This window comes from Mugil cephalus, chromosome 2 (genome assembly GCF_022458985.1).
Source record: "Mugil cephalus isolate CIBA_MC_2020 chromosome 2, CIBA_Mcephalus_1.1, whole genome shotgun sequence".
NCBI classification, from domain to species: Eukaryota; Metazoa; Chordata; class Actinopteri; order Mugiliformes; family Mugilidae; genus Mugil; species Mugil cephalus.
Window position 1 is genome coordinate 1,375,459 of NC_061771.1, and position 26,692 is coordinate 1,402,150.

Genomic DNA, 26,692 nt, shown 5'->3' on the forward strand with positions numbered 1-26,692 from the left:
AAATCAGCAATGTGAAAAAGATGTTGTGTGTGTCACGCGTGTGTGTCAGTGTCCTTGAACTGTGTAAGAGCAAGTGAAAGTTTAACAAGTATATTGTCTTAAGTGCTTGAAGTGAATGAGAAAAATGGAAAACAGGACACGGAGAGGGCTTGATAAGTGGATTCAAAGTTGCTCAGAAGGCCATGTACAGTAGGTCTACAGTACTGCTCTACACTTTAATGAATTTGTGTCCAAATTGTTGAGAGATATCTTTTCAGGCCAGTTGACAGTCAGCTGTAAGCTATATTTTCATATTTGCAGCTCCTGTTTTCAATTATCGGGATTCATCTCCACTCTTTAATGTTTCACTAACAGACCCAGACACACTGTGCCCCATTCACTTCAGCTTTTAGTTTCCTCCTCATCCACAACTTCGCACTGGCAACTTGGTAAGACGCACGATGTGTAAGGCTCTCCAAACAACACTGATCTTCAAATACTCAGCTTCTTTCAAGTTTACAACGTTGCTTCACAATAGGAAATCTTATGCCAGCTGCCAGTTTTGCCCAGCCCATACCGATCCTGTGACCTGTCAGCCAAGAAGAGCTTTTCCTGATGTTTCCTACCTCCTACAACATGTTCATATCTGACAGGCAACATCTCCTACTACCCAACAGCAGGAAAATGTATTAGATTACATGCTGAACATGTGATAAGTCAAAGGTGTCTTTGACTGAGCTTTTTTGAGTTAGAGCATCTTGCTGCCTATTTGTGTTGTTGTATTTGACCTATAACCTGTGTGTTGTCTTGCTTTCTGTCCTATAAATATCTATCTATCAAAAATAGATTTCTAATGCATCTCAAATTCTGTCAGTTTACATCACTAAATATTGTAGAATCTCTTACAATCACAGTTCCTTTCTTTGCAGAAGTCACGGATCACTTACCTGTGCACTGGGCTGTCCTGTGCCGTCGGTGCACACAAACTGCACAAACTCCTTAAGCGGATCCTGGTGGTGATGGTAGCGTATGGTGGGGTGGGTGAAATACGGGCTGGACTGCTGGATGATAGAGGAGGAAGGGAAGTGCAGGGCTGAGGCTGAGGCACGAGGACTCCCTGAGGAAGACAAATGTGAGGAGAAGAGAGACCAAAAATAGAAAATACATAATGAGGTTCAAGTCACTCTGTTGTATTTCTACATAAACACAGCACAGATGTTAAGCACACTGTGATATTCAACATTAACATTCACACCTATGACATGGTATGTTTTAACTAAGCACCAAGACATCTGGCGTCAAAAACCGGGTTGCTGCTTAGGCCTATTATTGTTCTCAGAGAAAATAGCTGTGACGTTATCTTGTGGTTGACTGAAGCTGTTTTTGCTTACAAACGACTGGCATTATCCCTGGCTATAGGACAACATCTGGTCCTATTCATTTTATAAATCAACCCACTAAATTTCACTGTACCTCTGGTAAGCCTGGCATCGCAACACATACACATACTTCCACAGCCACATACACACTAGTGTGTTACAGTATGTTCTGGCTTCTGCTCCCTCTTCATTTCTCTTTCTCTCATCCACACATACACAAAACCACTAGGGTACGACTGAGCCACACACACTCTGGGTTTTTCCACTTTTGTTTTATTGCTTGTCAGTGATGTGTAATCAATCAGCAGCATATCCTTGCAGTGCGGTTCTGCCCAGTAGTTTGAAGCTTGAGAGAGAATCTCCCCTCTGCTCCCAACCGACCACAGAACACCTCCCAGAGACATTAGTCAGCCAGCCAGCTAACCACACACACACACATACACACACTAGTCACCACTGTCTGTCTTGTCTGCGGTGATTCTATGGCTTCGGCAATTTGGCACACCAAACTAAAGAGGCAAGCTGCTAGGTGAGGGGAGACTGGCGAACAAGCATCTGTGAATATGTCTGTCGCCTACTATCTGGAGTATACTGCACTCACAAAGTGGGTAAGTCACTGTTTGTTCAAACTCTATGTACTTTTGTTTGTACTTTTGTGTAACTGATGTCTCCATCTTTTTGTATCGGGGTTGGTACATGTACAGGAGAATTTTATGTTTCTGTATGGATTGTAGTCTGTTCGCATGCGCCTCTGTGCTTCTCGCAGCTTTGATGTTGTTCTTTTACATATATTGATTAGTGTGTGGATGTGTAATCACCTAACAATGGCACCCTCTTCAGACTAGTATAATCAGGCAACAGTCAGTCTGGCAGCACTCCATGTCAGGCTTCAGCCAAAAAACGGGGCATAAACCATCCAGTTACCCCAGAACAGCCACATGCACTAGACCTATACAACAACAGCTTCAACCTATCCAGGGCAAACCATGGTTGCTTACTGCTTTTCCCCAGTCTCTATCTACCCCCATCTCTCTTTTCATCCCTCTATCCTTCCCTCCTCCCTCCCATCATCATCCAGTCTCTTTATAGAACCAAGGCCTCCAAGGGACATTCCATTTGGATGGCAGCCATTTTAGCACAGAGAGTCCTCCACAAGAGTGTAAATTTACACATACACGCATGTGTGCATCCTGGTGTACATTCACTAAGACACAATTTCCGAACACTGTCTCACTGCAGCCTCTCTATTTCATGAAAACATCTCCGCCAACAGCACACACACTGTTTGGAGAGTGTAGGAAGTAAGTTGTGAAACAGAGAAAGCTGCGCTAGACCTTCACACCCCTTCAACACATGCACAAAACAGGGGGAAAACTTTAGAATTGAATTCAAAATTGGATATGAGGATATTACACGGATATGAGACTGCTCTGTGCACCATTGAGCCTGTGTACAGCAAGGCTTAATAGTGTGAGATCCAGCCAGGACCACATTTTCTAAATATACTATGGGGAGCTCCACAAGTAAAATTCAATACGTTTCAAAGGGGAGGGCAATGAGTCCAAATGACCTTTACGTGGCAGGTCTGTTTTGGCTGTGGACCAATCCATCCCTTTCAGGGGCAAACGGAATGAAAGGGAGAGACAGAGCAAGGAAGACATATTTATTCCTTTGAAAAGTGAGACCAATCCATAGAGATTTGTTGGCAAACTTTAGATCCATTGGAGACATTGGGAATTCTCTGACTAGGAAGCATGGCAGTTATCCTACAGGACCAAAAAGGTCTTATGAGGACTACTTGCCTTTGGTGCCTCTTTGTAAGAAGACCTTGGAAATACTGTAGGTTACTTAGATCATTTTATCCTCTGCATTATTCATCAGTGCACCTGTATGGGTTACTTATTTAGATTTTTCTCAACAAAATCTAAAAAAAAAATCTTCTATTATTTATATAATTATATTATCATCTATATTTTATTATTTTAAAAATCTTCATATTTTCAATTTCACAGTCCAATTGCTTCATATGCTGTGTTTACTCGTCCAGTCACGGATATCATATAATAATGAATGGCTTTGTCGGTTTAAATGCAAGAGGTGACTTTTAAAAACAATACAACAAACATGTAAGATGTGATTCAAATCGGTCACAAAGGCATGGAGGCAGGACTAGTACCATGCGATGATAATGTTAATAACAGAGGCATGAAGGTGGCAGTAAAATGGATGGATGAAGAGAGGCTGAAAGAGAGAGAGAGAGAAAGGAATTTATGCCAAGCCGCGATGATAGCAGTAACGCTGAACAGGTGAAACTCTGCATGCGGATTACTTCTCAGCAGTTGCAACTGTACAATTGGAAAGTTTTCTTTTACTTTCTCTGCAGGAATCTGTAAGATTTTCATTTTAGGGCACCCGAATATAGAATTTATTTTGATAGTTTTTCAGAAGCATTTGGGGTGTTTGGCCATCTAGAATCAAGTTTGACACTCCCTTTCCTTTTCTCTCTTTTTCAGATTATTAAAGGGGGTTGTTGGTTCATGGCAGGGCTCTCACCTGGTCTCACTCCTGCCAGCACAGGCAGCGGGTGGTGTGTGAACGCCATGCGGGGGGACCTCGTCTGGGAAGTCAGGGCGTTGAAATCAAACTTCCCCGGCTTCTTAAGTGAACCAGGCGAGGACAGTCCTGGCGAAAAAAAAAAAAAAAAAAAAAAAAAAAATGGGATCAACAAAAAAAAAGTGGGGGTAAAAGGGAGGAAAAGAGAGAGGTGGTTTTAATCAATATAATTATGCTTATTTGATTTACTACACTAAAAAAACGCCAATATAATTTTTATTGGAAGGGACTTGATCATCATGATTTTTGTTTAATTTTCTCATTGGTTGATAGCACTCCATTGTTCCCTGTCCTTTTTGCCTGTTGACCTCTGAAAGTCTTAATGACTCTAATTTAGTCTCAGGACGTGTAAATGATGCAATCACAAAGCACAAAGATGTTGAAAAAAAAACAAGAAATGTTGATTGTAAATCGTGGGGACTAATCATCTGTGCAGAGATACACTGGAATAGGCCCAACCCCCAAATTTATTGTCACATAATATGGGCTGAGCACTATTTCATATTTCAAGTGCATGTCTTCAAAAGTAAAAATTAACAATCCAAACTGAATCTGGCATTGTTTTAGTGCCAAAGAACATCTGTAGCTATAATCCTTTCTACTGTGCCACCATGTTTTTCTGTCTCATCTTTTTTGGGTTCTCTCTCTCTTTCAAGTGCCAGCACTGGGGTTTCTCTGTCTATGAGCAGGGCCACCATTCAGCCACAGTCAGCTAGTGGTGGTCAGGCTTCAGTGAAGCCCACGGGCTGGCTGCACTTGAAGACAGCTTCATTCAGAAATAGCACACACTGTACAGTATGGACATGGCAGCTGCTGAGTGCGAAAGACAAGCAGACGGACAAAGAGAGGAGACAGAGGGAGAACGAGAGAGAAAGAGAGAGGCGAGAATAACGTGGGAGACATGAAAATATGTGAAGGAGCAAGGGAGCTAGAGAGCAAAGCGGAACCTGTGAAAAATGCAGCAGTGTTGTTTTTTTTTCTTCATTGCATTGCTTAATATGTATGAAATTGGAATGTCATAAGATGTTAAATATGGTTATTATTTGACATGCACACACACGCACTAGTCTGAACCCTCATGAAAGACCGCCACATTTAACTGATGAAACAAGAGACACGTTTCTACTTCTGCAAGTCTTATTCTAATCCTCCTAGCAAGTGAGTGGTGTTGTACTCATCTCTTTTCAAACTTTTTTAGACTGTTGTTTTGTAATCTATTTCTGTGGTGCCTTGCATCAAACAAGGCATTAAATATGATTCCTCCTCAGTTCTCCAGCTGGAGATGTGTGAAAGTCTATGGGAGTGTGGGGGCGTGTAAAACCTTCCCTCCCTGTGTGAAAGAGTTAAGTCTGAAGCAGGTGGGAGTGAATATGTGAATATGTGTGAACCATTTATGTCTTTAGCAGACACCCCCCCCCAACTGTAGCGGGAGTCTGGGGGCGTATTGTACTGTCAGACAGATTCCAAGCATGAAAACAACCCTGATCCCACTTCTGACACCAGCAGTTAGCAGTGATTGCTATGACACTGCCACACTGGTGGGAGAAAGGTGGAAATAAGAGCAGTCTGCAGAGACTGGAAGATGGAAAAGTACCGGAGGGGAGAGCTGGGAAAGTCTGTGATGTGGAGGAATGCGTTAGAACTAGAACCTCATAGATGATACAATCATGGTTTCAGAGAAGAAGTTGTATGTGCTTTTATTTTGGAAACAGAATGTAACTCAAGTGTAGAAATCCAAGCCAGGAAACATAGAGAAGATCTGATGAAGACTGACAACTGTATATATAGGAAGTTATATCAGTGTCACCATCAGCAAGGGAAGGGAAGGCTATATTTCAGTACTTCAGAGACTGTGCAATGGTCTGATCTGGCGTGTGTGTGTTTTTTGTGTGTATGTGTGCCACAACTGCACTGTTTCCTCTTCTGGCAAGCCTTAGTATTTCACTGGCAACCAATCAAGCGTTCCCATGATGACCCTTCTGTCTCTTTAGACTAACAGGCCTGCCACCAGATGCGCCTCTGAAGAACACACAGACTCAGACACAAACACACACACACACACGATGTTGGAAAAGACAGGAGATAGCGGTTTCCACATCTAAAGAAAAGTTGGGGAATTCTGTTCTCCCCTGTGATTTAAATCACATATGTCCATAGCTGTTGAGTCCAGCCATATCCCTCTGAGGGCTTGTAACATTTAGCTCAAAGCACCAAGCACAGCCCCGTACTACCCCAAGTCTCTGGTGTCTCAGGAAAATTTCACAATCATTTGGAACTAATATGAAATCATGGCTGTTTCAATTGCCTCCACTAACCTCCCCCACCACCCTTACCCCTGTGGAGCAGATGTCTCCAGCATCCTCATGGATCCCAAGGCTACACACACACGGAAACACCATCTGGGACCATGCTTCAGCTTTGCACGTGTGTGTCTAACTTGGCTGTGTGAAATGTGTGCAGAAATCCATCATATCCATATCCGAATGCAGCCGTGTTTTTGCGATTTATATATATAAATGCATGTTCATATATCTGTGTGTGTCCATGGATGAGTGTGCTCTGTTGGTTGTGGAAGAAGTCAGGAGGAGTAAATGGTGCTATGGACTCACTATGAGGAACACCTGTGGGTTTATATTCAACAGACCCTCGGTTTATTTATGTAAGAGTGTGTGTTTGCTTGTTTACACTGTATGCCCTCAACCTGAACAGACATTCCCAGATGAGATTTGGATGTACCTGTTGTGATTCTATGGAAAACCAGATACACACTGTACCAAAACCACAGATGCTGACTGTTCCACAACTATCTATTTCATATTGTTTTTATGCTCTATGTTGTTTTAAAATGTTTAAAATGGATTTATAAAGGCAGATAATTACAAAATATTTCTCAGTGTTTCACTTGGATTTGTAAATTACTTGGGTAAAGGGTCTAGATTTACACCCCTTTTTGCCAAACTCATTAGGAGGTGTTCAAGGCTGTGTGCTGACATTTGGATAGTAAAGGAGTGACGCATACACACACAGAGGAAGAAAGAGAGTGAGGCAGGGAAAAGATGGGAGGTGAGGCTCTGGTGCGCTAAGGCGTGCAGAAGCCTCTGTTGCGGCTCTGATGAGCAGGCTCTTAATTACATTTACAGCTAAGTGGAGCAGGAGCAGAAGAGCAGCCGCTGAGGCTCGAGTGAGAGGACTGGGACAAAACCTAACTGAGATTCTTGGCCCCTCTAGTTCTCAGCCTGAAAATCCTTCTCTCACATTAGCCATCACCATTGGAGTACACCAAAGTCTCCTCTCTTTCCTCTTGCACCACCCACTTTTCTCCTCCACTTGCCTAATTTCTCTCTCCACCTTCTCTCCTCTGCCATGTTTCTCCCTCCCCACAGCCCTTCCCGCTGTACATGTTTTCAATTAGACAGAAGGGAGATAGGGATGGAGGGCTGAAAGGAAAGCTAGGGAGCAGGAGGAAGGGTTTTACACCTCTGATCCACACAAGCGTCTTAATGAGAGATTTGAGGCGAGGGAGGGACTGAGACGAGGCAGGCACCTGAACACCTGCAGGGGTGGAGAGTATGGTAAGCATGTGTGTTTCAATGCGTGAATGTCTGCATGTGAGGGAGGATGCAACTGTGGTGCCAATGTGTGTGGGAGCCATCTATGTATGTTACAGGACGGCTGTGTGTGTGGTGATCTGCATGAACAGTACACGAGCCGGTTTGTGTAAGGCAGAATGGATACAGCAAGTAAATATGCCTGCTGCTGATGTCATTCTAGGCCATACATCACAGAAAATGCATTGTCAATAGATAAAACTTGGATCGCCACCAATGAAATTAATCTGAATCTGACAACTGAACTTTACTAAAGTTATTACAAAAGTAAAGTGCCATTTTCGGCACATTACCTGGTCCTCATCATAAAACTCATACAACTCACGAACACACAAACACACTTTATACTGTATATACCATATATATGTTTACAGACACATACAGAGAGGAATGACTGAGCTACATAAAGGCTGATAAATATATAGCAAATATATATGAGTGTAATCAATGTTGTTCTAACCATGGTAAGGAAACTGCACGCCATCGTTTTCATGTTTTATCTTCCTCTCCTGCACACTCGCCAAATGGTGCTGCACTGTAAGTGAAGAAGGGTATTGTTAACAATGACACAGGGGAAGTGAAAGAAAGAAAGAAAGAAAGAAAGAAAGAAAGAAAGAAAGAAATGGAAAGACAGTTTAGAGTGAGCACTTGTGTATGAGGTAGTGAGTGATGACACTGTTGACATAACAGCAAGCATACTGTAGGCATAGATATTGCCTTACAGTAAGGAAACATGAACCCTTGAAGTGAACAAGAGTGGGGATGTATTGGAGCTACTGGTTTGTAGGATGGCTGAGGTAGGAGGTACTGAAGAGAAAGAAATGTGGGAAATTTCCAAAGCTGAGTCATAATAGAAGTAGTTACTACAATGATAACGTAAAGCCTTCATGAAGGCTTCTGTGGGCTATTACTCCTTTATCTTGGCATTTAGCTGTTTTGTAGATAGCAGTTAGCACCAGTTATCCATGATAAATGTATTTGTCTAGAACTATTGTGATGGTGTTTCAGTGTAATTGTGACCAAAAAATGGAACAGGCTCATTTAAAACATGTTAATGCTTTTAAGCTCATTTACAGACAAATTAAGTGAGAGTCTATTCCAATCAGTGATGACAAAGCGATGACTGATCTTTGCCCAATTACATTTTTCCTTGGCTACAACTTGATCTTTCTTTGTTTATCCAAATTCTTCAGATATTTTGGCAGGTATTTCTATGTCTGTTGTGTGTTGCAATAGATCTGACAAAACCTTGTGATTGTAAACAGTTCCTGTTTAAAGCTGTATTTATAAATGTAACTATATACTAAAGGATTAGACATTTAAACAATGCACAGGCCAGGACCATTATATTCTGGTGATTAATTCCATTTCTTTTAATACAAGATACATTGACCATGTATTTTTCTTAATAAATCCTCAATATGACAATCATATTGGTTTCTCTAAGGTCTTGGTCAGCCCACATCAGTTTTTGTTTATTAGTTTGGCATATCCAGATTGATTTGAGAAAGTCCGGTTATCAAAAACAAGCACCATCAACAATTTTTTGCAAATCTGGACAAACAAATCTGATCTGATCAGTTGCATAAAACACAAAGACAGTCTGTTAAATCTGTGTCTGCGTCTGAACAAAGCTTACAGTAAGTAGCATGGTCAGATCGTACTACAGAGGAAATGTGAATGGTGGGTGACTGGGAGGTTTTAAAGGGTGTTCAGGGCTGTGTCATTACCAGAGTGAAAGCAGTTCATTGCATTAGGGAAAGTGGTGAAGTAACAACAGTAAGATGAAGGCACCAGGTAGGAAGTTGGAGATGGTCAGCGGTGGGGGTCAGGTAAGGGGGTTCTAAAGTTTCACAGTAATTGCTTAGCAATGGTGGGGTGAGATAGGAGGGTACCTGCATCCATGTCATTAGGCCACGCACTGGACTGGGAAGAACTGGCAGCAGGTGAACGTCCAGGGTAGAAAACATCATCGGTGGGGCTCTCCAGCTCACTGTCATCTAAGGACTTCCTCTTGGTGGAGCTGAGGGCATGAAAGCATATTTGGTAGATGCATTAGAGGTGAGAGGTAGAAAGAAAGGGAAAGAGCACGGGAAGATTTAGCAGAGAAATGCAGAAAATGATACAACACCTATCAGAGCTAAAAAAATAATAAGCAATCATATAAACTTCAGGTTTTGGAGTCTTGGAGGAGAACAGACAAATCACAAGAAATGTCAAAACAATGAATGGAAAAAGGAGGAAACAGAAAGACAGCAGAGACAGCCACACATTTAGACTCTCTCTATGTGTGTGTGTGTGTGTATGTTTGTTTCTGTGCACGTGTCATTAATTCGTATCGTTTAGATGTTTATAACTACCTCCGTGGAAGGTGTGCGTACAACTCCACCTCAGACCTAAAGTGACAGCAAATGACAGAAGTAAGAAGGAGAGAAAGTTAAGAGAGACATAAAAGAGGAAAAAGTAGAAAGAGCCATCACACATTTATAAAGAGGAGAGCAGCTAACACAGATAGACACACACACACATATATATAGAGAGAGAGGTTCCAAGACTGGGGACGGATTTGTAGTCCTAAATACCACTCATTTTCAGAAACCTCAATTGCATATTTTTACTTGACAGCGAAATCATTACTATTATAACAAGCAATATATATAAGCATAAAATCATCACTATTATAACAAGCAATATATATATAAGCAATACCCCCAACAGCCCCCACCCCCCCACCAAGGTGTTTCCTGTGCACCATACACCTCTGTACACACAAAACATTTTTGGGAGACTTTACCTGGTGGAAGGAGGGGAGGTGAGGGAGCGCCGCCCAAGAGCCACCTGGTTAATGTTGTAGTAGCTGGGACTACTGTCCAGGTCAGCCAGTGAGAAGTTAGGACCTGATGCTGTGGCTACAGGAGCTGATGGTGATAGAAGATTAGCAACATCTTATACTGTATCATTCAGGTCTTTGTAGTTTGAATGCTTGGGAAAAATAAACCATGTGTTGCCACAAGTGGGATGCCTCACGCAGTGGTCCAATTAAGAGGCTATGTTTCTGACGGTGTTCTAAACTCAAGCACTTTGTGTAGTACCAGGTAAAATTGGCAAAAAAAAAAAAAACACAATCAATGAATGAAAATGAAAAACCACAGTGACAAGGCTAGTTTAACAAAGTAGTTTAGGGCTCACTTGTTTTAAACAAGATTTTCAAATAAAACTTCTCCATGTAGCTGACAACAGTATTTGGTAAATGGTCTTTTATATAGCACTAGTACTCAAAGTGCTTTTACAGTCAGAGACACATCCACCCATTCGCTCACACAAGCACACACACATTCACACACCAGTGCCAGTTGCACTGGGAGCAACTGGGGGTTCAGTATCTGGTATTACTTCAGTGAAAAAATAATAATTTGTAAGGTTGAATTTTCCATTTCACCCAATTAATGTTCTTTTACATGTGCCATTTTCAGACAAATAAGTGTGGCTTTTGGGCAAATAAAACATTGCGGTATTTAACACTTAATGTCAAGCAATATAATTGTTCATGTCCGGGGTCTCTTTGCATTGCCTTTTTGTTTTTCTACTTACTCTGTGACACTCTGACCAGCTCCGCCACATTCCACACCCCTGAGGTGACAAAACAGTCCTGGAAACTCAGGTGCCCTGTACAGATTAATTAGTTGGTCAAGACTTCACATGTACACAAAAGCCTAAAAATCAGACACTACCAATTAGCAAGAGAAAGGAGGAGACCATGTGCAAATCTGTTTGTGGACTGAATGAATGTGTTCAGACTGATAAGCATAATGAAATAAGTTCTAGTCTGCCTATTTGACAGTGGATCTGTACCTACCGTTGGGTGGTGGTTTGATGTCTGTGTCCCCCTGTTGGCTAGAGCTGTCTGATTGTCCAGATTCTAAATGGAAGCAGAGACAGAGAGGAGGGAGTAGAGAGAGACAAATGATTAGGATCTGGTTAGCTTGAGAAACTAATACTACAAAAAATACTGGTCAGTGTACGATGTCTCAATGAATCATCTAAGTATCCGCGATGCTAAGACTGTAATATTTAAGGTGTGAGAGGGAATAAGCAGTATGTGCTAGAGTATGGTATACATCGTGTGAATGTATGTGTGTGAATTCACACATTTTTGTGTGACAGTTTTGTATCTAAGAATGTTCTCTCCTGTTTCCTTGTACCTCCAGACTTAAGGTGCAATCATTTACAGTGTGCTGCTTTGCCATTTAGTATCTAACCACGCAATCATATCCCTCACTCTAATCCTATTTAATACTTTCTTGCTTGTAGGGATTTAGTCTGTGTAAACAGAACACCTTACGCACACACATATACATGAACACACACCCACACATACGTGTGCACTCTCTCTCAATCTGTTTCTTTCTCTAATTTATGTTTCTTAATTAAACACAGGTTGTAATGCCTGGACACAAATTATTACACACACACACACACACACACACACACACACACACACACACACACACACACACACACACACACACACACACACACTGAGTCAAAAGGATGACCAAGACAATCAGGTTGTCCGGATGAGTTGAGGCAGAATTGTACATTTGCAGAGAAAAACACACATACATTTGTACAACCGCACACCTGTTATAGCTGGTGTACTACAAAAGCACAAGAGCTTCACTCATATGGTCACATGGGCCGACACAAGTATGCCAAGTCTTTGTAACACAAGGGTACGATTAAACTTGAAAGACCAACAGGCTGAAAAGGGAGGTTGCAGGAAGAGGTTTTCCACCATGGCAGTGTGCAGAGTGTGCATTCTTGACAAGGCTGTCAGAATAAGTGTCATGTGTATGTGCATATATATTAGTTGAAATTATATGCAGTTCCTCACATTTCATGAGTTGGTAAATGAGACTGAGATGCATTTCCTGGACTGGTGTGAGGCACTAATGCTATTGGCCTTCCATTTAGGCCTTACTAGGCTGCAGCTAGCAAGCAAGCTAGCTAAAGGAGGTGTTTATCTGCAGGCTGTAGGTGATAACAGAGCACAGACTCCTGCCAGCAGCACTTGCCTTGCAGCCACACTAAGCCACAGATTACTGAGCAGAAACAATAACAGACCTGTCTCGTTGCCTACGAAGCACTGCTTATCCACTGAGAGAGGGGTGAGACAGACAAGAGTGAGAATGAAAGAAAGAAAGAGCAGAGAAATGAAAGAGAGCTTCTTTTCCCCCTCTCTTCTCATGCAGAATCTCTTGCTCTTCTGTGTCTCTCACTGACTGGGTGTAATCCTGGCAGCCATCTTAGAGTTTGGCAGCCATCTTAGCATTGGCGGTAGTGCCACATTCCAGCTAACTGACGGCACTCACTCCAAACATACGAGACTGCGCCCCCGCCACGCATGCACCCACCCAGACACATTCAAACACACACACACACGCACTGATACGTGGAAAACCACTGAGGTACATACTCAGAGTAAACATATATGATGGCCAATGAAAGCTGTTGAGAAAACAACTTCACTTCACTGGCCTTTTTATCGTAGCGTAGTATTTCATTACTGTAAATATTTTTTTTTACACTGTAGCCTAAGGCATTGGTTAGATAGACTGCATCCATATTGTAGGTACACTACGCTTGTGAGATATCTCCTAATGTATGGTTTTATTATTCTATATTCTCTCTTATCTATGTTATGTAACATTTAGTTGATACAGTTACACGTGTCTCCTGACAGTAGTATTGTGTATTTAGTAAGTTTGTATTTATGTTTAACAGTTGATTGCTTAACAATTGCTGAAGACTTGCTTCATCTGTTTGTGATAACTTAACAAATACTATAATTCTGCACATAACAAACAAAAATCCATATCTATATATTCATACAGACAAACACCATGGACACCACTGCTATCCTTCATTTGAGGACCCCTCTTTAAAATAGTATCTCATGGTTTGAAATCATATACTGTATATCTTAATGAGTACTGAGATCTTTTTTCCAGTGTGGCCATATCAAGTTTTGAAAACAACCAACACTTGGAAACCTTGCACCTTAGTTTTTCTTACATTGCCTATTGTTGGCCTGTCATGATCCCCAACATGTTCTGCTGTTGCAGAGATGTATGAAAGCTAAAGCTCATGGCAGATAAGCCATTGTCAAGCGAATATGTGCAACAACGGGAAAACTGTTAACTGCCCTCAACATCACCCAACGGTCTTGATTTGATAAAACCACATCAACCTTTAGCAAACTTGAAGCAGATAACTTCTTATTTATCTTCTCAAAACTGTCCTTATTCTGTTCATATGTGCTTTCTGCCTTCAGAATTTACCCTTGAAATGTTTTTCTGGAGTTTTCAATAGTTGTGGCTTTAGTATTTTGAGCTAATACTCCGTAACCCAGTACCACTGTGCTTACAACACATCAGTACATAACTCATGGTTAAATAGGTGCCAGTATTGAGCTCATCAGTGCATCCCATATAGCTGTAGAGATAATTGAGAAGGACAGGGTGAGCGGGAGGTGAGACAGAGTCTTGATTCCTGGTTATCAAGGCCCTGCAAGCTGCAGCCTACAACAGCAGCCACAACCCCCTCTAACCCCTCCATAACCACCCCCACCAGCCTCCTAACCACACATCCAGCCCCTTATCTTCATACAGCAGCCCCCTAAAGCCCTCCCTTAAGCAACTCCAATCATAGTCCTGCAGCCCCCTGCCTCAGATGCCCCTCTGTCTCAGATGCCCCTCTGCCTCAGATGCCCCTCTGCCTCACTGCCAGAAACCCCCATCTCTTACCTCAAACCTGTAAATTAACAAATCCATCATCACCTGATGATGTACACACGAAGCATGGGCAAGCTATGCTTATGGTTAGATTACCATTTGTGTTATTTGTGGCAAATAAAAGTTAATATCACTGCAACCACACCTTCTTCCTCTGCAAAAGGATTTGTAATACACCTCATATCTCAAATGGTTTGACACACTTTAGAAGCCCCAGTCACACTTCACTGAACTGACTCTTAGTGCATGTATATTGTGTGTGCTGTTGAGGTGAAGGGTGTGCTACAGTAATGAACAGAGCATTGGATTCCTCTTTCCACCACAACTAACTATAACAATTATCAGAATCAGAATTACTTTATTGATCCCAGGGGGATATTACTTAATTAACTACAAATCATAACCTTGTCAGACAGAAACCTTATTCAGACCAGCTAAAGCATTCAATTCTTGTCACATAGCATTTGTAGGGTTTGGTGGACAAAACCTTTGCTAATATTGGCATTAAAATGTTCAATACATTTATTACTAAAAATGTTTCTTTAGAAGTTGTTAGGTATAAATATATTTTTGTGGTGTTTATGCTTTTTAACTGTAATGTAAATTTATGTCAGTAGTTGCAAAATTTCCCTACAGGCTCCAAATCTCAAGACCCCACCACCATCAACATAACCCTAGCCATTATGGCTTGACATCTCAGTGCGTTCATTAACCCTCGCCATCCAACACACATTTCTGTGGTTTTCCTCAGGAACAGTTCCATGTGTCCTGCATGCACAAGCACCTCCAACACTGTTTCAAGTCTGTACTACCCATGCTTTAACCTAGAATTTTAAATGAATTTTCTTTTAAATAGAGATGTCATGTAAATCAATCCCTTCAGTACCCAGTAAAATCAAATTATTAACTAACCTGTACCGCAAATGTCATGGGTACTGAAGATAAGAGTGGTCCAGCAACAGGTCTATTGCGATGTGTCAGGTAAGGAGATACTCAGTATGAGTCTAAATTAAAAAATTCTTGGTGTACACTTGATGTATGCACTTATGATGCAAACATGGGATGAAGACAAAATAAAAGTCAATGTCAAACAACTGTACTACATAGTGGTACACCATTTTTGAGTTTGTGCACTACATCAACACACACTCCCAACATCAACATACAAACCAGCATGTGACCTGATACACGCTGTAGCCACATTAAACCAGTGTGTGTCTGCATGTGTGAGCATGAATGTGTGTAACTACAAGTATGTGTTGAGATTCCCTCCTTGTTGGAACAAATGTCAACTCCACCACCACCCCCCAGTCCCCTATCTCCTCCTCCCCCTCTCCCTTCCTCTCCTCCCCAAAACACAGGATAACGCGGTACAGCCTCCCAATTGGGTTTCGCTTAAGAGGTTTATCGGTATGTTGCTAAACATTCTGACCTTTTTTTAATCCTTAATGCGCTTAAAATGTTCCAAACCCTCCTAATCCCCCCGGCTATCCCACACAGATGTTCAGTCAGCTCTTTTATTGGACATTATTTTATTATTTTTTTCTCTTATTAATATATAAATATATCTCAGTTTTATTTTTTAATAATTCAAGTCTGTGTCATATGAGGTTATATTTCTGTTGCAGCATTAAGAGGTCTATCACGGGTTTTTAGTGATTGTGTGCATGTGTGTGCGTGGCAACGCTTTTGTCCTAAAGTGTTAACCAGATCCCCATGTGGTGAGCCAGAAGTGTGAAAGTGACCTTTCAAATATTTATTTTGTTAGAAGCAAGATTTGGATTTTCTTTAAAGAAACAAATTAAATATTTAGTCATAAGAGAATGAAAACGTCAGTTCTATAGTAAGTATTATGTGTGCTCACTGTTTGTATGGTATACACTGTGTACGTACAAATATGTGCATGTACAAAATTTGTGTATGCACGTATGGATGTACAAATAATGTATCTATCTATGCATGTATACATGTGTGTCTGTGTGTACGCCGTGCCACTGTGCCAGGCAGGCTGTGTGGCGAGGTGGCAGAGTAGGGCTGTGTGTGTGTGTGTGTGTGTGTGTGTGTGTGTGTGTGTGTGTGTGTGGAGCAGGTGTGCCTGGCCGCCCTGCGCAGCTTGCTGCCCATCTGTGCTCCCGTCTGTGTACCGCCTGCGCCCACGCTCTGCCAACAGTACCGCACCACAGCAAGAAGACCCAGGAGAGAGGGATGCTGAGAGACGACGGCAGGAATGGAAAGAAACAGAAAGAGAGATGGAGGGGAGGAAGGAGGAAGGAGGGGGAAGAACAGAGGGAGGAGCAGAGAGGAGGGAGAGGAGGGATTACAAGGTTGGGAATATGGGGGATAGGAAGGGAAGTTAGGGGTGGAGGTTTGGGGGGATATCTGGCTGGCTGGATGCCCATACATACCCCCCTCCTTATTTATTCTATTTAGTCCTCCCACCCTCTCTCTATTCACCATCTTATCCTCACCCCACCATCATCTCTTTGCTCCATCATTGCAGATTACTGTACTGCAGTACTCTGTATTGCCTCTCTGTCACTGGATTGTATAGGCCTCCTAAAAATGTATCCCTGACTGTTTCCTAACACAGTTTTTCCAATGATGCTGGCTTTATAAAATCACCAGGGTGTTCCTAGGCTACAATTTAAGTTAAGCTAATTAGTAGGCTCACAGACAGTATCCCCAAAACAAGACAGATTTTATTAAATTAGCCTACCCAGTGGCTGACAAAAATGAATTTGACAAAACGCATGAATACCACTTATACTTAATTTAGAGCTTTTACTGCAAATGGCTGATTTGTTTTTGTAATTTTCAAATGTCTGATGACCATTCAAATGAATGGTTAAATTCTGCATATGAAAGGAAAATGTAAGGTGTTGTGTTGAAGGGTGTAAAATAACTTTCCATCAAAGCCCTGGTTCTTCTACCACCAGCCCTCTGTCCCTATGGCAGCAGCATTTTGAGATTTAAAGTTAATCTTGATGAAAATTATTAATTCTCAGCTCCAACTCTTGTGTCAGGTTGTACTTTACTGTTTTATCAGGGCTCAGAACATTTTCAGCCATATTGCTCTCTTCTGCTGTTTTACTGCATTGTACTAAAAATGAGTCACAGACTTAGCATTCATAGGCATGCCATGGCTTGTTTCTTCAAAGAAACAGATAATGTGAAACAATGCATTGCATTAACCTTGTAAACAAATTCAAACCAAGCGAGAAATAAAACCTCAGTAAAGATTAAGGTACAAAATAGCGAAGTGAATTCCAGTATTGACGAGGTTTGACTCTTGAATGTGGAAGATTTTCTAAAATTGACAGCAGTTTGAATGCTTAAAAAAGCTTCCAGCTAATATTCAAATATTGATTTAAATTAATGTCAAGTAGAATTTTACATGAGTGGTCCAGGGACAATATCATTTTTAAATTTCATTATGGTATTATCTGACACTAAGTAAGTAGTCGGTGAAGGGTAAATGAAAAGTCATCTATATTTGTGTAATTCTGCTGCTGTCCATTCCAATTCCAATTTCGGTTCTGAATGTGTAGTCAAAGAGCCTTTAAGAACTTCAAAATCCAAAGGAAGCAATTTTGTACTCCATTAATTCGTTCAAACAAGACAAGAGTATTTTATGTAATCTTTTCATAATAGAGACAATAATAGTGTTTGTGAGGCAGTAACCAAATGGGGTACTTAAAGTATATTATCACTCATGCTATGAAATGTGGTCACAGAAGCCTCCAACATTACTCTGATTCATAACTAATATGGAGAGTCATTAATGGGATTCTGTGCTTTAGACACAACCTTCTTTTGGACAGTCACTTGAAGTCCTGAAGAATAGCTAGGGCTCAGGACACATGAAGACACAGAGCCCCAAACGCACACACTTACAAATGTACTGTGTGTATCAAGCACAGAAGGTCTTCAGCCTATGTTTGCATGTGTGTATAGAATATATCAGTATGTATATTTTGCATTCATTTACATCTAAGCTGCTTCATTAGCAGCTAGCTTGAGTCTACTGCATGTGTGAGTGTATGTGCGGCTGAGGCTGGGAGCCCCCAGCACGGTTCACGACCCAGCCTAACAGAGTGTGAACGTCCCCCTGCTGAGCTGATACTGATATAACTGTCTTGTAAGTGGTGTTGACACCAGCATTATTACCCTGTCAACCTCCATCTCTACTCAGCTTAAAGGAGTCAACCGGGGCGGGGGCCCAAGTGTGTTAAGGACCGGTGTCTTTGGAAAGCTCTGATACAGCCCATATAAATACAGCTGCACAAAGGCCGGAAAGGGAAAGAGAAGGGGAACAAGGGGGAGGGAGAAGGAAGGAGGCGGTACTTACTTACTCTTGCTGTTACCTACATGACTTTCACAAGATACAAATATCAGATAGATGCACAGCTTAAGGCTGCAGTGGCGGCTTATCACCACCAGGTGGCATTTTCCTGGCACATGCGAACCATGGTGAAATGCAAATAAAGCAACAAGGCCTTGGGCCAGGCGTCTCAGCTAGCTCAGACTTCACTCTCTAGACTGTAGAGAGAAGCAGGCCAGGAATGGAGAGAACAGGAGACAAAGAGATGAAAAGGGAGAGAGATGTGATGTGAATAAAATCAAAGTGAAATATGGAGCCGTGAATATCACTGAGATGTGAGTAGGAGCTTATCCCTTCTGCATTTTGCCCTTAGATAGCAAGACCCTTACATAGCATGCACACTATCATGTTCAAAGAAAGTGTTTCAAATCAAAATGCCTTACACTGCAACATCAGTAGCAGAGAGCCGTTTGACAAACAGACAGAGAGGGAGACACCTACAAGAAATGGCACAACAGACGCAAGGCTATGTGAGCGGAGGGAATGTTGATTTGCAAGAGACTTGAACACCAGTTTATAAATTAAGACAGCTATGTAGCAGATTTCATACATGAGGTAGTAGTAAAAAGCAATAAAACAATGATCAGAGATAAAAGAACCAACGAAAACTTAGACTAAGTCACAACAAAGCTGTAGAGTAGTGCACTCTTTTATGTTTCCATTCATGCATTCATTCTCTCACATTTACAGCATCTGCTAACTGTGAACTCGTTAGGATTACAAGACAGCAGTTGAGAACAGATCAGGAAAATGATAAAAGACAGTGCTTTAAACACATGGAATGGAATAATCCAGGACAACACAACACAGTTGAGTGCAGTTCTGCAGAAGGAAAGCAAGAACCTTTGCAGAAAACATACAGTACCAAACTGGGTACAGAGCTGAGCAGTGAGGGAAGGCCTGTGTTGAGACTTGGATTTCTCCTCCCCCGGTCCCTTTTCCTGCTGGCCTAGATACACACTGTGGGTCTTTGTGCTGAGGCTGTTACACACACTTCCTGTCTGGCCAGCAGAGGGGTGCTTTAAGGTAAGCCTCTCCCATGTTCTACCCCTGGAACTGTCATTCTCGTTATTCCTTCCTCTTTCTTTGTCATACTTCATAATAGACTTTCATTATTCATTATTATTAATCTATCTGGTTCTAATGGATCATTCAAATCCATCCAACAACTAAGACCACATCAGCACCTTATTTCTGCCCACATCGTTGGCTGTTTACTACTGCATCTAAGTGTTGTTCTGTTGTCCTTTACTGGCTTCTTAAACTGTTACACTTTTTCACACTGTTATCTTTCAGAGTCTTTGCATTTATTTACAGGATGCATAAAAGAAAGTGAATTACACTGATATAAGACTGGTGCACTTGCACAGTCAAGGACGCATTGATAAGAGCGAGAAAACATCCTCAACACACACACATGCACACACAGCCACACAGTGATACTGAGTAAGGTTGCCAACTCCTCGAAAAGCACCACTGAGATAACAGTGATAACAAACATTCTTCCTGGAGCCAAGTCTTTTTCTCCCGAGGAACACTTCAATGAAAATTCAGAGCAAATGTGCCACTTTATGAACATAACAATACGTCAATATGTCAGCTGTGTGAATGCGTGGCACTGAAAAGGAGACCCAATTACAGAGGCCCCTTAAGTTCTTTGCTCCTGAGAAATGGAGTGATCAAAGTGAAGTGAAAATTCATCCATTTCAGTACATTTAAAAACTGTGATTGTCCTTATGGGAACACATAAAAGTAATAATCAAAACAATTGTCTGCTGCAAAAAATAATATTTATTAAAAATGCAACTGTGTAAAAGTGTAAACATTAAAACTTATGAGTTGATTGAGTTTAACAGTTATATTACACACAGTAGATTATGGTCACTGTTCCCTGCATGATTGTACACACACAGTGCAGCACTATGTCTGACACAATAGGCGTGTTGGTGGGAAATATAATCAAGAGAGATCCAAGAGAATCAAAGAGAATCAAAAGAAAATCAAAAGGAGTAGGGATGGTAGCAGGAGAGGAAGATACGAGCTGCTGCCAAATACAGGAGAGTCAAAACAGTGCAGCATATAAGGGATGTGTATATTCTACTGTATATATACATGAAGGAAAACTCCAGGGGAGAAAAACTTGATCAAAGAGGTCATGCTGTCACGTTGACAACACACAGACACACATACCCACTGAACAGCGGAAGGACGTGGAGCTTGTGCTGCCAAGCAGTGGTCACCTTTGACCCTTTGGCACTGTAGTTGGGGTTCATGCCAGCCAGACAGCTCAACACAGGGCATGTAAAGCAAACAGTGTGTATGAATGTGCTTGTGTGTGTGTGTGTGTGTGTGTGTGTGTGTGTGTGTGTGTGTGTGTGTGTGTGTGTGTGTGTGTGTGTGTGCGCGTGCGTGGGTGTGTGTCTGCGTGTGTACACAAGGGCGTGAATACACACTGGCCAATCACAGCCTTGTCAGAACGTATGAACCAATGAAAGCAAAGTTTGACAAGGTTGACATGGGTTGATGTTCACTCCTTTTGTGGCATGTCAATATGCATGCATGCTTAGGAAAAGAGGTAAGAGGAGAGGAGACTTGCTGAGTTTGCGGGAAGATGGCAGAGGAGGCAGAATGTAAGCCTGAGTGCCGTGTCTCAGGGTTTGAACTGCCATTAACTTCAACCGCACAAGAACACAATGTACAACAGATACACATGTGCTCAAAAGGGAACTGTTTGTCACTTAGTAGCGTTCGCATAAGCACACACACAGGCACACACATACTCGAGGCACTCTTTGTCAATTGTGCGGCCCAGTCAGAACAGATGCGAGAGGCATGAGGGGCAAAGTGTGAGGTCATGTGAGAGAGCTGGAGCCAGGCGCGGAGGCCAGCCTGAAGTCAACCCAGTAATCAGTATCACCAGTGGGTACCCCTTGAGGGCTTGTATATGTGGGTGTGTCTTTGGATCTGATCTGATCTGATCTGATCTGATCTGATCTGATCTGATCTGATCTGGAGCAACTGACAGGCACAGTGAGAGACAAAACGAGAAAACATAAATGAAAACGTAGCTGTGATGCTCATGATTGCACAGCTGGCTGGGGGTTTCTGAAATGAATTGCTAAAACTCTCATCTGGATATCATGGGCTATTTCTTGGTATTAAATTTTTTTAAAAAAAGAACAGTGTGCAAACAATGTCAACAAGCGAAACCAACAAATGGCAGTAGTGCTAACCCTTGCATCTAGCACAGTTTCGAACAGCTTGGAGTCCGAACAAACAAGTGAGGGCATCAACACAGACAAGCAGATAAACCCATCAGGGTGTAGATGTACAGTAGTGCAGACTGCCATCTGTCTGCAAGTATAGACACTCACTAGGGAACTGCATCACTGCCACTTGGGGTGTATGTACAGGGTATGAAGGAAAAAAGTGAGTATGATCAATTAAGTATGCAACAGGTTAAAAAGGATCAAACATTTTTGTTTGTTTTTTAATTTGGACTGGACAATGCATATGTAGAGACGCTCAGTTTCTTTTCATGACCTTATGCAATCTTCCGTATCCAAAAAAGAGCACTCAGTCTGGGCAAAGGACAGCAGGCGACTTCAAGGCTTCTGCCAGACAACAGAGGCCTACAGTCTTTTTAGAGTTTGGATCAGAGACAGAGCATGTGTGTACCCACAGAGCACAAGTCACTTAAACACCACACACTGACAAAACATATGCACGTGTGTGTGTCTCTGCCCTTGTTGGTTAGCTTTCGTCAGCCATTTCTCTTTCTCTTTTTGTCAAACTTCCCCTGTATCTCTCCACTTAAACTAGTCTGGCATTCACGTATTGATTGATCGAGCTGTGTGTATGCGTGCGTGAGTGTTTACATAAGGATCACATCCCCCACCACCACCTAACGCTTAGCCTATAAGCCCATCCCGCTTAAGGTCTCGTCACTAATTCTAATTCGGAATCTAATTCACCTCCTTACCACAATCACCCCACACATCATCCCTGTACTCTGCCCCAGCTAAGCTACACACATGTACAGAATATCTGATTGTCCACAACTGGACCACAGTATTTGACTCTGCTGCATAGTTAATCCCTATTAATACTGCTTTTTAGGTGAAAACTAAGAGCGTGTTAACACTAAGGTGTGAGTTTGCAGTTACAATTGTGAGATCACTTACAGTACTCACAGTATGATGTTAAAATACTACGTCAATGAAACCTGGCAGGTTCTTCAACACAACACGATAACGAAAGTTTCTCCTCTTAGCAAACCAGGCAGAGCAGTCTGACATGTTTCATTTCCTCAAAAGACAATAAAAAAAAACTGTCAATGAGTTTTCTTGGCTAACACAGAGACATACAACATTCGCACACCTAGGGTAAATTTAGAGTCACCAATCAGCCTAACAAACATGTCTTTGGAGACATGTAAAAAAACCCATGCAGACACAGGGAGAACATGCAAACTCCATCCAGAAAGTACTGGACACAGGCACCAGTGCTAACCACGAGCCGCTGTGCCGCCCTGTTTGGTTATATCTGAATATTTAATGCATATACAGTCAGTCAGTTTTTAGCAGTAATCAAGTCATGAATCAGTCCACTACAAAGGGCAATGTTAATCATGTCATTCACTTTTCTCTCACACACATTGTTTAAATCAATACTGGATTAAAGTGGAGGCTCTGGTATTCATACCTGTTGCTATGGCAGTTTGCAGACTCAGAGTTCGCATCAGAGTTCACTGAACTAATTCTGTTCTGTGGCCCCTGATGTTTGTTTCAGGGTTCAGACACAAGACAACAGGCATAAAACATCAGTAACACTGTTTAATATTCTCTTTTTTTCAAATCCCTTTAACACACATATGGACTGCAATATGTCTCACTATAAAATGGGAAGCAATGAGTATGTGGAGCAGAAGTCGTGTGTGAGCAAATCTGATCCCCTGTAATCTAACCAGTGAAGTAATGCCTAGTGCAGCCACCATAACAGGTTACATAACCTTATAAAAAGCGTATGTACCCTAGAGTTCACAGGGTTCATTCTGAGCATTAATGGCTGTTTTAGCAGATGTGTAATGACCAAGAGGTAAAACAAACCAATAATCACTAATCAAATCAACAAGGAATCTGAATCCTTCAACTCATTACTTCTAATACGCAAAAAACAAGTACCTGCCATTAGTCCAAACTATTTCAAGAGTAAAAAGAGTAATACAGCTCCACTCCACCAAAGGTCCTATCTAAAATGATAGAGCCTTACAAAAGTTGATGGTGAGCAGCAGCACAAACGTCTACATTCAGCCACCAAAATAGCTATAGTCAAATCAGTATTAACATAGCAACTCACAGCATAGCTCCTCGACCCCCAACTGTTCTTAGCTCAGAGGAAAAGGCTTTTGATTTGGTTGTGACTGGCAGCTCATGTAAACACTGCATCAGCTAGTAGGCAATAGAAGAGACTAGGAGAGAGTTGAATGCTTGCCAAAAGCTGCAAAGCCAAGTTTGGCCCTATAGCACTGTGTGCGTGTGTGCATATGTGATGAAAAGAGGGTTTGTATGTGCAGGCATGAGTGTGTACATACAGTATGTGAGCACGTGTGTCTGTGTTTAACCCATTTATGTAACAGTCGGGGTCCCTGGGTTCAAGTAAATTTAAAGACTGAGCTAGCAAGGGAGGCAGAGAAAAATAAGTAGAGGAAGGAGCTATACAAGGAGAGTGAAAGAGGGGGGCAGGCTAGCAAGTTGTGCCAAAAAACGTGGGGATGAGGTGGGTTGAGAATTCTAAGCAGACAGCAAGAAGACAAGAATAAAAATGTAGGAGTAGACTTCAGGGTGGATAATACAGACAGAGAGAAAAAATAAGAGAAAGATCAAGAAAACCCCAATTTTCCACTACTTTCTTGGCACAAGGTCTTTACTCAAATGTGAAGACACAAAGCGACAGTCACCTAACAACGGATTTTAATGGAGGAAGTTTGACAAAGCGGAGGTTGAATAGACATTTCAGCCTAGACACCATGCTGCTTGGACGACACTGCAAAACAATAAGGAAACTAAGATATTGCCCTTGTCATAGAGTAGGGAACAGAGTCAAACAGAGAAGCTAGAGTGAGAAAATGTCAGTAGAGTGAGAGACCAGGAAGAAAGACAGGGAACCAAGGACAGAAAGGGATGAGATGAGACAAAAACCATGAAAGTGAGAGGGAAGAAGAAACAAGATAGTGAGAGTGTTAGAGAGAGAGAAACAGAAAAAAAGAGAGAAGCATGAAGGCTTGTTTCTGGTGGGACTCCAAGAGCCAGCATCTGTTTGGCTTGGGCTCAGAAAAGTCTAGTGTTTCACCCTGCAGTGCCCGAGGGAATGCTATTCCAGGCTGCATGGGCTTCTATGAAAAACAGCTTTATGTGGAAAAGGGGAGATGGAGGGAAGTGGAGAAAGAGAGGCAACAAGGGAAGGAAGGAGAACAGGAATGAGAGGAAGGAGGGAGGGAAGGAAAAAGTGGATGAAGAAATAAAACGGGGGAAAAGGATGACATACTGGGGACGGACGAAATTACAGAGTAAATTCTGACTGAATAAGACAAAGGGATAAAATGAGAAGTGAAATGAGGGCAAGAACAAAACAAAGGAAGGAAGCAGAAATGAAGGCCATGTTTTCGTCTGTCAATTTAATTTGTTCATAATCCTTATTGAAGCTCACCCCAGCAACCCTTACTTATTCAAAACTCAAAAAAAGTGGGGGTACGAGGTAATGAGGCAACCACAAGACACGCACAGTAACACACACACAGAGGATTTTTGTCCCTCCTCAGCATCTGGGCTAGGACAGCTGTGATGTGCCTCTCAGCCTTGGGCCTCCTCACCTGTCAGTCAGACGGCTGAAACTCCCCAAGGGACAACAAACAGCTGGCAGACAGGTGTGACTGCCGTCCACTTCCCAAACCACACCTGTGTGTGTCCCTGTGTACGTTTGTATGTAGATGTACACCCCCGCATTAGTAACATAGTATTCTCTAATATATGGCCAGCAGGCACAAACAAAAAAGGACAGGCACAAATCTGATATATCTAAACTGGCTTCACTTTAGAAAGAAACATAGAAGGTGATCAGTATCTGGTAGCAAAAGCAAACCATTCTACTGCTTAGCAAAGCAGAGATATGATGTATGATGTTGGTACTGTGTGTGTGTTGGAGAGGTGGGGGGAGTTATGCTATTAAAGCAGAGCGCTGGGCTTAATCAAAAGCAGAGGCACTTTCACTGGAAAAACAATGAGGGAAAGCAAAGTTTACATGAGATAATTGACAGAGAGAGGAGAGAAAGGATAGATCGATGGGCGATGGAGGGAAGTTGGAAGGGAAGAAAATAAACATGCGGCGGAGTTAGAGCATGACGATAGATGGATGGAACAAGAGAGAGACAGAATAGAGTGTCGGTGTGATGCAATAAAACAAGGAAAATATGCTTTTCATTTCTTGATACTCTAGCGCCACCCTCTAATCTCATGTCCCTTTTGTCTTTGGCTTCCAAACTCAGTCACATGACTCTACTTAAGCGTGATACAAGTTTCGTTATACACATTGAACATATGACTCTGTTCATTTCCTATTAATTCTACACTGGAAACACTTTCTCTACCACTCTAAATCCGACTGCATCTAGATCACACTGGAACACGTAAGCCTGTACTATCCCTGTACTATCAGCTTTGGGGGGATTTTAGACATTTTAAGGCATTTCACTTGTCCAGCCTGGATTGATGTTGAGTAAAGCAGCTCCCAAAACCAACAAACCCGCACATAAACCTCTTCAGGGTTGGTTGAGGACAGACCAGGGGAGAGAGAGACATACAGAGAGTGGGCTGTGGGGATGTGCAAGATGACCAGAGACCTTGACATTCTTAAGAAATTATGTGGAAAAGATAAATGCCA

The 26,692-nt window shown here is 41.9% G+C and overlaps 1 protein-coding gene across 12 annotated transcripts in view; it reads right to left on the reverse strand.

Annotated features, from left to right (window-relative positions):
* LOC125003821 (nuclear factor 1 X-type-like) overlaps positions 1–26,692 on the reverse strand; it is a 101,703-nt gene that overhangs the window by 10,406 nt on the left and 64,605 nt on the right. For 6 of the 12 annotated variants that reach the window (XM_047578025.1, XM_047578034.1, XM_047578032.1 and 3 more), the window contains 8 exons: positions 11,436–11,498; positions 11,171–11,245; positions 10,374–10,497; positions 9,940–9,975; positions 9,475–9,602; positions 8,040–8,114; positions 3,912–4,040; positions 927–1,096 (listed from right to left, as the gene is read on the reverse strand). In XM_047578025.1, the coding sequence (XP_047433981.1) occupies positions 927–1,096; positions 3,912–4,040; positions 8,040–8,114; positions 9,475–9,602; positions 9,940–9,975; positions 10,374–10,497; positions 11,171–11,245; positions 11,436–11,498 (800 nt within the window). The remainder of the gene's footprint in view (positions 1–926; positions 1,097–3,911; positions 4,041–8,039; positions 8,115–9,474; positions 9,603–9,939; positions 9,976–10,373; positions 10,498–11,170; positions 11,246–11,435; positions 11,499–26,692) is intronic. The other 6 variants (XM_047578030.1, XM_047578035.1, XM_047578031.1 and 3 more) reach the window with 5 other exon arrangements.